Below are 13512 nucleotides of genomic sequence, written 5' to 3' on the forward strand. Positions count from 1 at the left end.
CAGCTTCATCAAAGCTGGAACAGACAAGTGGAGTTTAAAGGTAGACACTGAAAGGTCATCAACATAAAGAATAATTTTAAATGCTAAAGTAACGTAAAGCCATGAGTACTGGTATTCTGCCCAGTAGCACAGAGTAAGGGTTCCAAGCTATCCAAACTATTTTTATGGAGTGTTTCAATAAATCATAACCAAAAGCCCATAAAAAAGATAAAATATCAGGTTTTTGCATGAAATTTAAATAAATCAATTGCAGTAGATCCATGTGTAATGTATATGCCTATGTATTTTATTTAAACAAAATATACCACTGTTCGTTGGCATAGTTCGACATCAGCTTCAACAAAAGTAAGACCATATTCATATATTGATCTTTTCATAAATTATGCCTAAAGACAACCCATTCAAAAATCAAACATGCCATTTATTTGTTTGTTTGTTTTAACCATGAAGTTTAACCATATACTTCATATGCATGTATTGAAACAGACATTCCAATTATATAGATAACTACTTTTCCGCCTTGTGGTTTTGTTTTGTTGAAATTTGATGAGGATGTTCCTTTGAGCAGAACTCACCAGGAATTCTCCATCATAATAAAACTTACTGTTGGGAATGCCTGTTGATTAGCTTGCCCTGATGCACAGTGTGGAAAAGTGAGGATCTTTCTTTATATTTTATTTTGTGATTTGGGGATTTAGGTTCCCCCCCCACCCCGGCCCGGCTATGAAATGATCTGAGAACATCAGTAGACAAAAGCCACGAATGCTCTGCGCACTGGGCTTACGAACACCAAAGTGCACCGCAGGCCCATGGCATGGCACCCCGCTCCTTCTGTGCATTTTTGCCACAATGCGCTGCATTCAAGTCGAGTGGGCTGAAATGCATCGGACAAGCCGGCCAGCACATGCGGCCAGCAGGCATCATCTGCGCCGGCCTTGCCTCTCTCATTCGGTGCCTGGGCCGGTTCAGCCAGCACGGCAGTCACGGTGGCTGCCTCCTTGAGGGGGCGGCAGTCCCCGAGTTCTGCTCAGCCACCCGTGCCCTCAGCCACCCACACGGGAGAGCCCCACCTTAGCGCTTCCAGACGCGTGGCCGAGCGAGCGCAAGCGCCAGAACAGTTGCGTCCTTGTGAGAATCCTTGCAGGCAGTTACACAGCCCGCCCTGCGGCATATGGAGGCTTGCGTTTCCCGTGTGGTGGGCCCTGATTTGCTTTGGCTCTGCCATCAGGTCTGCTGGGATCAGAGCGGGAAGGTGCTGCCCACTCCTGTTTGGGCATGCAGGTCTGGGCCCTGAGGCAGACCTGTGCACCAGAACTCTGGTGGCTCTGGAGGAGCACGGGTATGAAAGATCTGCCATGTATGGGTGAAATTCTGACTATGATTGGTCATTGCATTTTGATGTGTCTGAGCCGCCTTAGGGGCCCGGAATATATGTGGCTTTTTATTCGCTATGAATCAGCATAGCTCCCAGTAACTTTATAAAATGTATCCTAATTCTTGGAACATTTCCTCTTGTGACAAGTTCTTATAAGCAAATTAGAAAGCTGTAATTGTAAAGAGGTCCTGGATCACGCCAGCAGCTCGGGTAACTCAAGAGCTTTGCGTATCAGCCTGTAGTTTACAGTGAAATTTGTTCTGACAAGGCTGGCAGGCCAATAGGAAAAAGAAATGTTTGTGCTCGAGAGAAGTGCATATGTCGGAGAGACCACAAATGTAACTGATGGCTGGAAATGATTTCAGACTAAAACAACAAATCATTAAGAGTGCATAGGGGTAAAATACACAGTTCCTTTCTAACGGATCTCCAAAATGATCCAGCAACTGAGGTTAGTGTTAAACAGTAATTAGCCTAAGCTAAGCAGTTCACGACTTTAACTCCATGTTTCCCAGTCACTGCATAAAAGGCCCGGGAGGAGACGATGACTCTGAGCGTGTGTGACTTGTCAGCATGTCTGATCAATGACACGAGGCTTCTGTCAGCGTGGGGGTCCTCCAGCTACGGGCATCCAGCCGAGCACAGAAGCATGGCTGTCTCTGCCTCCGCGCGTGATGGGGAACACGGCCTGGCTTCCCGTGTGCCTGGGATGGCTCACGCCTCTCTGCCCCCACCAGGTGCCAGCAGCCTCAAGAGCCATGCTCAGTGAAGAAGGCAGTGGCTGGAAGGGCAAGGCAGGCGGAGGGGGGTCACAAATGAGCGGTATCAACAGATAGAGCCCCCATAGCATTGCGTGAAAGAGGCAGGGGAATTATATGGTAAAGGTCTAGGCAGGAAGTGCCCTGCCTTTCCACTGTGCTTGCAACAATGAGTCTGCTCACTTGCAGCCTGGGATATGGATTATTCCTAGCTTATTTCTCCCAGCTGAAGCTTCAAGACACCTGGGGAAGGGGGAATTCCATGAAGAATCAAGGCAGCACCTTTTAAGGCAACCAGCTTCTGACAGCATTACAAGTATGAACTGATTATTATGGTGATCTGAAGATTAGCTGACATGTCTTCCGTGATTGTACCAGCCTAAAAAGATAATCACAGAGCTGCCGTGTTCCTAGAATCAGGGAGAGCAGTAATGGCCAGGTTGGGTTTGTGGCAACCTCACCCTTGGTCGCCATCTCCAAGAGGAGGTGCATTCAGCTGCACTGGGTCCCTGGTGTGGGATCTGCCCAACGCTTGGAACTGCACCTGAGACCTTCACAACGTGGCCAGAGCGGAGCAGCTACCATGCCACAAAAGCAGCCTGTCCGTTCGACCAGTGCTGCAGTCAGAACTCTTGAGAATCACTTTGGTGTCGCATCCCAAATGGTTGTACCTGAGTCACCACATGCATGAACAATTTGGAAATAACCCAAGAATTTTGAGCTCTGAACTGTAAGGCTCTGTACCCAATTACTTACTTGTTTGTTGAACTAAAAGGGCTGATTTGATCGGAATGTAATTGAAACCATGACTCACCTTCCGTACCTAATTAAATCTGTGTTCAGGAGTAGTTTGAGCCGCGTTGACGTAGATTGAAAATGGCTGGAAGTGGCTAGCGCTGTCCAGAGGTGAGAGAGTGCCATCTAGTGGTTGAGGGAAAAGACTTCTGGATGGACCCTCTGCCTCATCTCCTCCTCTATCCAGCAAAGAAAGAAGTGTGTGCAAGAAGCCACAACGTTTCTGCCAGCAGTGGGTCCGCCGTTTGGTCTGCAAGAGCTATTAGTCACTGCCTTGGATGTACTTGGCCAGAAAGGCAATTTATAAATATTGAAACAAATACATCTCAGGTAGCAAGTCTGGGAAAGTCCTGCCTAAATCTTGGAGTTGCTGCCAGTTAGAGCAGACAGTGCTGTGTGAGGGGCCAGCGATCTGACTTCGCATAAAGCAGCTTTGTCACATACAAAGCACCTTCTGTAACATTTCTGCTCTTGAAGTAACACCAAGCACGGTTAACACAAGTTGAACTTCTTGAACTTCTGCCAGAGATTGTGCTATCAAAACGTAAAGGCATAAAGCAGGTCCTTCCCTTGTCGTTCCACATGAAATTGCCCCAGCGCTATGCCCAGCCTCGCCCTGGACAAATGGACTCCGTGCGCTTCTTCTCGCCGACATTCCTTTGGGAAGTGGTAGCTAGCTCTTCCATGTGTGCTGCTTGAACACCAAGGTGGTGGTTGGGTTTTTCTTTTCTTTTTCCAGTTATAGGATGCTAAGCTGGGCCTTTTTTTTCTTTTGTTTTGTTTTTACAAAGCTTGCAGCCCACGCTTTTTCAAAAATTCAAGGCAGCTTGAATATAAAATACCTGATACCAAAGCATGCATGGTCCTATAGCTGTATCGGGGACAATGTGTGCTGGTTGCGATGAAGCAGTGCGTGGGGCTTCCTTTTCCTTTTCTTCACGAGCCAGGCCTCCATCCCTGCCTCTTCCCCTTTCATGCCATCAAGGCACGCCGGGTGCCGCTGCTTTTGGAAGGCTGCAGCCTCATCAGCAGCTGCACAAAGAAGGAAGAGCACCAATATGCAAATCTGTGTTGGCTGGGAGTTTGTCATCAAATGAGTTCAGTGGATTCCTTGAGCCCTTCGATCCTTTGCCTGCTTTATTTAAATAACAGACCTCGATTTCATTTTCCTCTTCCGGCTTTCTTTCCTGTCACGCCCTGTGCCCAGAACCAAGCCACCTCTGCTTCTTTAAGTCTTGCCTGCAGGTTCAGCTGGGTTCACACAACACAACAAGCCAGTGTGGCTTTTGCCCATTCTTGGTCTGTCTGGTTGTCTAGTCAGGTATTTCAGCGTGGCGAGTTTGGTCTTTAGAAACCACCAGAAGGACGACTGCTCGGTCCTGCAGTTCCTCTGGTCGGTCCTGGATGCAGCCACCATGGAGTCCCCCAGGAAGGGCAGCAGCCACTGGAGCTGCTTCAGCCAGCCTGCCTGCATGTGCAAACCGATGGGTGGGCAACATAGGTGGGGACAGTGCACCTTGCGACGGAAGTTCAGGCACAGTGGCTGATGGGATGGATGTCAACCGCAGAAGGGCTGAGCAGGGAGGATGGCAACCGTGAGAATGTGGCGATGGCTTACTTGCTCTCAGGTGGACTCTGGTTTAAAAAAAATACAAGCACCACAAGCCATGGCAACCGTGCAGGGCTGCTTGTCATGTTATGTGAATGCAGCCTCTGCGTGAGACTTGTATAGATTCTCCTAACGTTTTAACACAGGAATATTGGAAGCCTCCAGTAAATCTTCCAGAATAACCTTCACTGTGCTGATTTCGTTGGTGGCATTATTTTCACAGGCATCATAAATGTTCTCTTTAAACAACCTCCTCTTCTCAGTTGTATTAACAATTACATGTAAGAATCCTTCTTGAACTGCCAGCAAATCAGTTCTTACTGAGCCATTTATCTACATACAGAACATGTACCTGCAGTATCCCATTTCTCCCACCTTCAAGTTATGTGGCCTTTTCAAATTCCAAAAGGTTGAACGTGGAAACATCAACTTGAACCTGTATGAAAGTAGTCTTGCTTTCATCTTTTAATGAGGATAAAAATAATGTCATCAGAGACAGAATTGCTTAGCTAAGCAATCAAGATGTTTGGGCAGTGTTTCGACTAATAACCCAAACTTTGTTTTCCCCTGTAAAATGCAGTCTATGCCAATTGGCTTGCGAGTCAGTCCCATGGACTTCGAAGGCACTTCCGTGTTGCATTTGATACGTGAGAGTCTCTCCAGTTGATGTCCGTTGTTCCACTGTAATGTGTAGTTGGTCAGTCACCAGCTGTGAACTATTTTGGCCCCATCTGGTGCCACACTGTAATGTCGCTCCTCCCTCCTTTCATTCTTGGCTCGTGGTTTTGTTGCTCGGTGCCCCCACTTCACATGCTTCTTGTCTTATTTACAGTTGATTTCCATGATCAGATAGCCAGCAAACCATTGCTCATAGGAGCAGTAATTTTTGAACCAGGAACTCACATGTGATGGTGACTTCCCTTCCATCAGCTGGAAAAATCACAGCCTGCAAGTTTTAAACTGGCAGAAAGGAAGGGAGAAGCCAAGTGGCCACTGACATGTTAGAGCAGCCAGACACAAGTGTGAGCAGCTATTTGCAGAAGCGTTGGCTGGTTTGATCACCACTGCCCTTTACCCACACAAGGATTTCAGCAGTTGTGCTCAAATATATCTGCCAACGTATTTCTGCATGCTGAAAAGCTCCAAGGACCCTCGCACTGGATGGCGTTCCATCTGCATTTTAAAAACTCAACACGACTCTGCTCTTTTCTGTGTAGCGTTGCGGTGGATGGATTTGGCCAGCCCATGGGCATCCCAAGCCGCCCGACCACTGCCTATGGATATCGACCGGATGAACCTTACTACTACAGCTTTGGAGCCCGATAGAGCCATCTGCTGAATTAAACAAATATCTTCCTGTTTCCTTGAACGATTGTAGCTGAATTAAGGTTTTCTTTAGTGATGCACGATGCTACTGTGTACAGGTCTGTGTGGTAATTCCCTTTGGTATGTGTTATTCCAAAGAGAGGTTAGTCATTCAGTGACTCCTTTTCCACCCTTATGCTTTTCTTTTGTACAGTTTTTGCCCGATGTTAGAACCTACTGACTGGAAAATAAATATTATTATGTATGTTATGCAACTAATTTAAGTATTATTAAAAACAGATTGTGTAGTCTATGGTACTGAATGCCTAGGCTCCATTAGTTTTTAACAAAGCTTGTTACTTTTTGTTTAAGCAATAATTTAATTAGCTCATGAAACTGTGACTAATTCATCTTTTGTAAATGTCCTTGAAGTCTACTAAGTAAGAGCACGTTCCTGTGGCCTCCAGACACTGCCTGTAGAAAGATGGGACAGGTTGGCATTCCAGTTCTCAGAAATGCATTCCAGGGCCGGAGCATGTGCCCCCCTCCACTCAAGGGCTCAATCCTTTCCACCTTAGGAGCAGCTCTGAGGTTGCAGGTGCAATTTGGGAGCCAGCCTCTGACCTGTGGGGGCCTTCTGGGAAGCAAGGGGGGAGGAGGGAGGCTCCACCAACGTAAAAGGAATCCTGGGGGTGCCTTAGCCTCTCCTCTTCACGAGCAGGTGAAAGACTGCCAAAATCAACAAATGCCACCTTTTCAGGGTGGGAGAAGCAAGGTGGCAATTGCCTCCGCATTGCTTAGATGCCCACAATCCTCTGACTGCTGCGGGTTATATGCAGCAACATCGGATAGTGCACCAACACCACTGCATCCAAAGCTGGGTGTCCCCTTTCTGTGTGATGTCTTTCAAACAAGCTGCACACCTTACCCAACTGTTGAAGATGGCCCTATGTTGTATTGATGTTATTGCATGGATGTGTGACTTCTGTGGTTGAAATAAATTTCAAACCATCCGTTGTTTTCTGCTGATTACAAGAAAAGCCAGATATTGGATGCTGCCTTGTTAGAAATCCGGGTGGCAGCACCATGAAGGTGAAAGCCAAAAAGAAGACAAACTTCAAAAAGGAACTAGAAAGAGTGCGTCTGGATCTCGATTTGGGGTTTAGTTATTCTTACTTGGGAGCAACTGCTTATAAGTTATGTTTTGCAACAGTTTTGCTGCCTGAACTGATTTTAGAATTAGAAGGGTTTTGGTTTCTACTTGAATACTTTATCATAAACAATTTTATAGCACTTTTTCAAGGTCTGCCTCTCTGTTGTTGTTGTTTTCTTTGCACTCCTAGGAGTAGTAATATTGGGGTTGCTTGCAAATATCATTTTGGCCGTACTGCTTTAGTGGCAACCCCCAGACATGTTAAATAAAGTGATTATCAAACACAGTATAAAATGGTTTCAAGCTGTGTACATTAATGTTCCCCTTTTCCAGAACTTTACCAACAATATTCACTTGTGGCTAATCTTTTTCTTTTCAATTTTACTGGGATCAAGTAACAGCTAAAAAGTGTTCTTTATGGTTTGTGGGCAGACTTTCATGTAGAATCTGTGCTTGTAAAGACCAGCATTTCATAAATTTCTAGACCTAGAGCAGAGCTCCCCACTGAAACTTCCAACCATGCCCATAAAGCTCTCCACTCCCTGCCTCCTTTGCACACGCACACCCTTGAAAAATGTTAGAGCAGTTTTCTTTCTCTCACTTTGTAGCCTTGCTCTTTCTCCCCATTCTACCCCTTTGGTTGGTTGTTTGCCACCACTTCTCAGTCTTACTTCTGTAGCTCACTGTTGGCTGGTCACATCTTCACGAGAAGCCATTTTGTGGCGGTGCACACAGAAGTTTCTCAAGTTTCCAGTTGTGCCCGTGCATCCCAAAAAGAGATTCCTGGCTTCTTGTCTTTTATCTCTTGCCCTCTTAATGCCTAGAAACTCCTAAATCTTTGCAGGCCCAAGTCTCTGCTCAGTTCTTTTTTGACCTCCCCGCACCCACCCAAGCCTGAGCATTACAATAGGGAGCTGGGTCCAGAGCTTTAAAAACTGTTTTCCTCATAACTGCTGCTTAAAAGATATTTTACTTAGTCATTTGTTCTTATCTCCCCTGGCTGCTGCCATCATCGTTGATTGTGACTTGCACAGCTGGAAGCCACAGTGGTGTCTTCTGTGGCTTGGCGAAGCTCTTAGCTTTGGTGGAGCTATTTAAGCAGAGGCAAGGAGGCCCTTGCCAGGGATCCTGTGGACACACCCTGCACTGCAGGTCCTGTGTTGAGCAGGTGGTCGGCCTTGGTGGTCTCCAAGGCCCTTTATAACCTGCTGGCAACATTTGCTTCTGCCGCTCTTGCTTGGCGCTCTCAGAGAAAAGCCCGTGGTCATCATATCCAGCATCATGGCGTTATATTACATGTCCAGGGTCCAACTGACCCCAACATGACTTGTGAAAGCATCCATCGGAGCACTTCTGTGCTGCTTGCCTTGGTTGCTGGGCTAGTCTTAGGTCAGGTCCTGCGTCAACCTTGGTTTGCACACGATCCAGCCCAAGGGGTACAGGCTGGCCAGCTCTTGCAAGGATGCCAGTTAGGGTCAGTGTCACGAGGAGCCAGGAAATGCATGTGGGAGGCTCATATCCCAAAGCGTGACGGGCTCTCGTCTTGGTTACTACATCGGCTTTAATACAAACTAGTTAATCTCTTAGCTGTTCAGATGCCTCTGCCCGCAATTCCTGTCATTTCTGGTTGGTTTAACCACAGAGCCTCTGTGGGATCGTTTGCAGAGAGTTTTGGAAATCCTATATTCATCACTCCTGAAGCTGAATGCTGCTTTGAATCCGAGTGCCTCGTTCATGCTTAGAACTATGCAGACTGTTCCAGAATTACATATTTAGAAACAGAGAAACAGAGCGAATCAGAAGGGGTCTCCCAGGCCATCCAGTCTGACCCCCGGCTCCAGCCGGCTCCGCTCACGACATGCCCACCTTGTGGACATCCAGCCTATCCTTGAACGCCCTCTCCGATGGGGCCTCAACCACCTCCCGGGGAAGCCCATTCCACACCCTCGGGGTCCCGACTGTCAGGAAGTGCTTCCTGGCATCCAAATGGAACCTGGGTTCCCTGAGCTTTGCTCTGCTGGAGCGCTTCCTGCCGTCCTCTGCAGGGGAGAACAGGTCTCTACCCAGCTCCATGTGACATCCCCTCACATACCTGCATGTTGCCAACAGATCCCCTCTGAGTCTCCTTGCAGTGTCTGGGTATTTGGCATGCAGGAGGTAGGTTCAAAAGTCCTGCTAGCCCTCTGTAACAATAAGTCTTGGCAGGTTGTTTTGTGAATGGGTTGCAGCACACCTGAGAGATGATGGAGCTCACCATGGGTGGTCTCCCCTCTCCTTGGTGCCAGTGGTGCTTTTTGTACACACAATTATTTCCCAAAGAGCAGATCTGGGAGAGATGGATGTGGGCCAGATTTGCTCCCTCCATTCTCGATGTAAAAAATATTTGGTTCAGTGAATTGTTCAGTACTAAAAGTTACTCTTGAATATTCTGGAAAAAGTCAGAGCAGTCCAAATTCCAATGACAGAATGCCCTGTTTTTCTCTGCGATTTCTCTAGTATTTTTCAGTCCTCCGCATTTGACTAGACTCCATCAGTGTCTTTTGATGTGGTGATCTACCTCTACCAAGAGAGCTCTGTTCTCAACTCTGGTTTGTCTGCCTACCATTTCTATTTTGTCAAAAACGAATGGAAGCTCTGCAGCAACACCTGATATCCTGCAGCCTTTGCCACTGGTCTCAAGGACCAGGTTCAACATGCCTGAACTGTAAACAGAGGGAGAGTTGAAGGGTAGAGACTCTTCACCAAAGCTGCTTTCACCGAAAAAGACAAATGGAGATAGAGGCACACGAGTAAACTGGTGATTAACCTGTGAGTAAGATGTGGGGTCTGGAAGGCCAGAAGTTACCAGCATAAGGATATTCTCAGATAATGGAAACAGAGAGAAACCATTCCAATTTCTCCATAGATTTCTGAATAGCAGAGCAGGCAAGGAACTGTTCTGCCAAGGTGCTCAGTCCATGTTACATGGAATAAACGCATGTAAATAAGACTGACTTCTTTTTTGCATGTTTCTTATGATGCATGATGATGCAACCTTTACAGAAAGTTTCATCTCTGAAACATAAGACATTCAGGTGTGTTTTTAACTTTGACTGCCCTGTCCCACAAGGGGCCAGTTTGTGGCAGGCTGCAATAATGTCGGACCATTTTTAGTCACGCCATCCTTGGTACATAATTAACATGACAAAAATGATATTAATTCCTATTCACATTCTACCACAGGTACATTCTTACTTGTTCTGTCTTTGAGTGTTAAAATAAATTGGCAGACCTTAATGTTTCAGCACAAATAATTCCCAATGAAATTAAAATAGTGTGTGGAAAAACCAGACCTCCCACTGCAGGAGAGTAATTTTCCCTTGTTCATTTTGCTGCCCAGAATGTGCAAGAAATCCTTCCCCTTAGTCCTTTACTACATTGTGTGGAAAACTGTTTGCTTTAATGGCTTTACATCTAGCTGTTTATGTTGGCTTTTGTTAAACGATGGAGCAAATGCCAGATTTCTCCTCGGAGCCCTGCTGTGCTCACAGACCACCAGGGCTTGTCCATTTGGTCCTCAGTTCTTTGGCTCTAACCTCAGACCACTTGAATAGCTACTAATAGGCTTCCCAAGGTGTAATGTGCATCCAGATTGTACACACTAATCCCACAGAAACAAGTGGGGAGGGGAAACTTCCCTAAAGGATCCAAGAGTGGTTTCACCTGAGCTTGAACTCCATAATATATGAAGAAAAAGATGTTAGGTGCTTTTATAGTGTTATTTTGTACTTAAATTAAAATATCCAAGCTCATACTAACACCATTTCCTACACTGGTATTATGGTAGAATATAAAGAAATACTGAACTCCCCATACAAATGAATTTCCACCTCCCTGAGGACACATCTTTTGACAGGGTTTTTGTCTGATGCTGAAAGCAAAGGTTGATTTTGACCTGGTGTACAGGTCCATAAATTTACATAGAATATTCCAATGACACGATTAGTCCATTAATTTGAAGGGGAGAGCATGTTCATGAAGGGAAGTGAGGATGCTCTGAGCAATGAGAGCGGCCGATGATTTTGGTGATGAGGTTTGGATAGAACTGAACTCTGACAATGGAGTTTTAATCAAGGGGATGGGAAAGACGGGACTGATTTTCCTGCTATCGTACAGGGAGCAGTGATGTGACTTGCGGAGCAAAGGAAAGGCAAGCCTTCACATCTGGGAAAGAGGATTACAATGGAAAGAGCGGGCTGGATCAGCAAGGCCACTTGGCTCCTGAGAGGAAGGCAGGATATAAATGTACTAAAGAGGTAAGAAGTGGTGAGGGAAGGAGCATTGGGAAGGTTGGCTCCAGAGGAAAGATGGGAAATGTAGTCTCGGATTGTTTAAGATGGCACTGAGACACTTGGGCCAGAAGTGACAAAGTGGGATTTGGAGGGAAGAGAGGCGTTCCTTTGGACATCATGGTGCAGGTACTGATATCCAAAGGTCTGAAGAAAGAAATGCGTGCAAGGAGCACAGCGGAGGACCAAAAACTGATCCCCAAGGAATGCCAACATACGTGAGTGATGCACAGTTTTCCCAGTCTAAAAACGGAACCAGCAGTTTGATGACAATGAGCCGAGAAAAGAACAGAGGGCAACAAGGGATGAATCATGGGATGTTATTTGTTTGTTTGTTTAAAGTTTTTATACGCCATCCCCTTGCTACATAGCCTTGGGATGGCTCACAGAAATAAATAAATAAAACAACAACAATTACAATTAAAACCTGGAAACACACTGGCTGCACAATTAAAATATATAAATATTAAACATTTTTAAAATACTGTTTGAATAAAAAGGTCTTGGCCTGGCTCCAAAAAACAACGACGGCGCCAGGCGGACCTCTCTGGGGAGCACATTCCATAGGTGGGGCGCCACCGCAGAGAAGGCCCTCCTCCGGGTACTTTGCTTCCTGATGTCTCTCCCGGAGGGCTCCCGGAGGAGGGCCTCTGCTGCCGATCTCAAGGGGCGGGAGGGCAAATTTGGGATTATGCTCATATGAGCATAAGCCAAGCCCTGCTAGATCAAACGTCCATCTAGTGCAGGACTCCAGACACACAATGGCAGACCAGCTGCCCACAGGATCGCTCCAGCAGGACAGGTGTGAGACTTCCACCTCCCCAGCTCCTCAGCAGCCGGTGTGTGCAGGCGAGCCACCTCTGGGGAAGGAGGGAGCACGTGGCCAGCAAGGCTGGTAGCCGCTGACAGCCTCCTGGCTCATGAATCGCTCCAATCCCTTTTTAAAGCTGTCCAGATTGGTGGCCATGAGCGCCTCCCGTGGCAGCAAATTCCATAGTTTAGAAGTGTGTGAAGAAATGCTTCATTTCTCTGCCCTAAACCTCCCCACGCTCAGTTTCATGGGATGACTGTGGGTTTGAGTGTTGAGTTCTCCCTCTCCTCTTTGTCCTCGTCATGCATTATTTTAAACGCTTCTGCCATGTCGCCCCTTCCTCGTCGTTTTCTAAGCGAAACAGTCCAAGTTGTCCTGGCCGCTCCTTGGAGGGGAGCTTCTCCAGCCCTCTGGCCATTTTTGTTGCCCTTCTCTCCAACTCAACAATGTCTTTTGAAAGGTTAGGTGACCAGAACTGGACACAATACTCCAAGTGCAATTCCACCAACAATTTGTGTAAGGGCTGTAAGATTTTGGCAGTTCTAGTTTCTATTCCTTGTGGCCTCGTGGAGAACAGGTGAAGTTCCAGAGGACTGGAGGGTGGCTTCAGTGGTCCCAATTTTCAAAAAGGGTAGTAGAAGGGACATGGGACATTACAGACCAGTTAGCCTTACGTCCATTGTAGGAAAAACAATGGAAAGGCTCATAATAGTGAGAAATCTAGTGAGAGATCGGGGGTCAGACTAGATGGCCTGGGAGACCCCTTCTGACTTGCTCTGTTTCTATGTTTCTAAATACTATGAAACCTCTATGTAGAAAAGAAAGATCTTTGAGAAGAGGGTGAAATTCTGAGGAAGAAGGAAACAATTATCTGAAAAGGACCAGTGCTTTGGTCATTTTAACTTCATATGCTAAGGATGTACTTAGGGGCAAAGGATAACATCACTGTATCTCAAATTCTTGGATAATGAAATATTACAAATCTGGAGAAAATATTTTGTGATGAGCACACGATTACATATTTAATAAGGAGTTTGGAGGCATCACACATCATGAAACTGGGCTGGTAGACAGCGCATGGCACAAGTGACTTTCCACTGGCGGTGCCCCATCTAAAGAATCGCAACGTTAACTTTTCAAAGGTGAAATGCATGCAGAACTAATATAACCAGGGAGGAAAGGCTGAAATACTGTCGCCTTAAAGGAAACACGCTTTTTCTTTCCCTCTCTGAGCGCTGCGCGACTGCGCCGTGCAACGCCCTCAGCCTGCATGGCCGCCCGCGCACGCGCCGCCGGAAGTGGCGTCAGGCGCGCCCCCCCCCGCGGACCGGCCGCTCCGGCCGCCGGAGTCGATGGTGCGCCCGCCGGAAGCCGCCCC

At 46.8% G+C, this 13512-nt stretch overlaps 1 protein-coding gene across 1 annotated transcript in view; it reads left to right on the forward strand.

Annotated features, from left to right (window-relative positions):
• KIFAP3 (kinesin associated protein 3) overlaps positions 1–7261 on the forward strand; it is a 66833-nt gene extending 59572 nt beyond the window's left edge. The window contains exon 20 of the mRNA XM_044439405.1: positions 5755–7261. Within this exon, the coding sequence (XP_044295340.1) occupies positions 5755–5863 (109 nt within the window). The 3' untranslated portion in view covers positions 5864–7261. The remainder of the gene's footprint in view (positions 1–5754) is intronic.
• Positions 7262–13512: the final 6251 nt, after the last annotated feature.

Source organism: Varanus komodoensis, unplaced genomic scaffold, assembly GCF_004798865.1.
Source record: "Varanus komodoensis strain SLA01 unplaced genomic scaffold, ASM479886v1 scaffold34_3, whole genome shotgun sequence".
NCBI classification, from domain to species: Eukaryota; Metazoa; Chordata; class Lepidosauria; order Squamata; family Varanidae; genus Varanus; species Varanus komodoensis.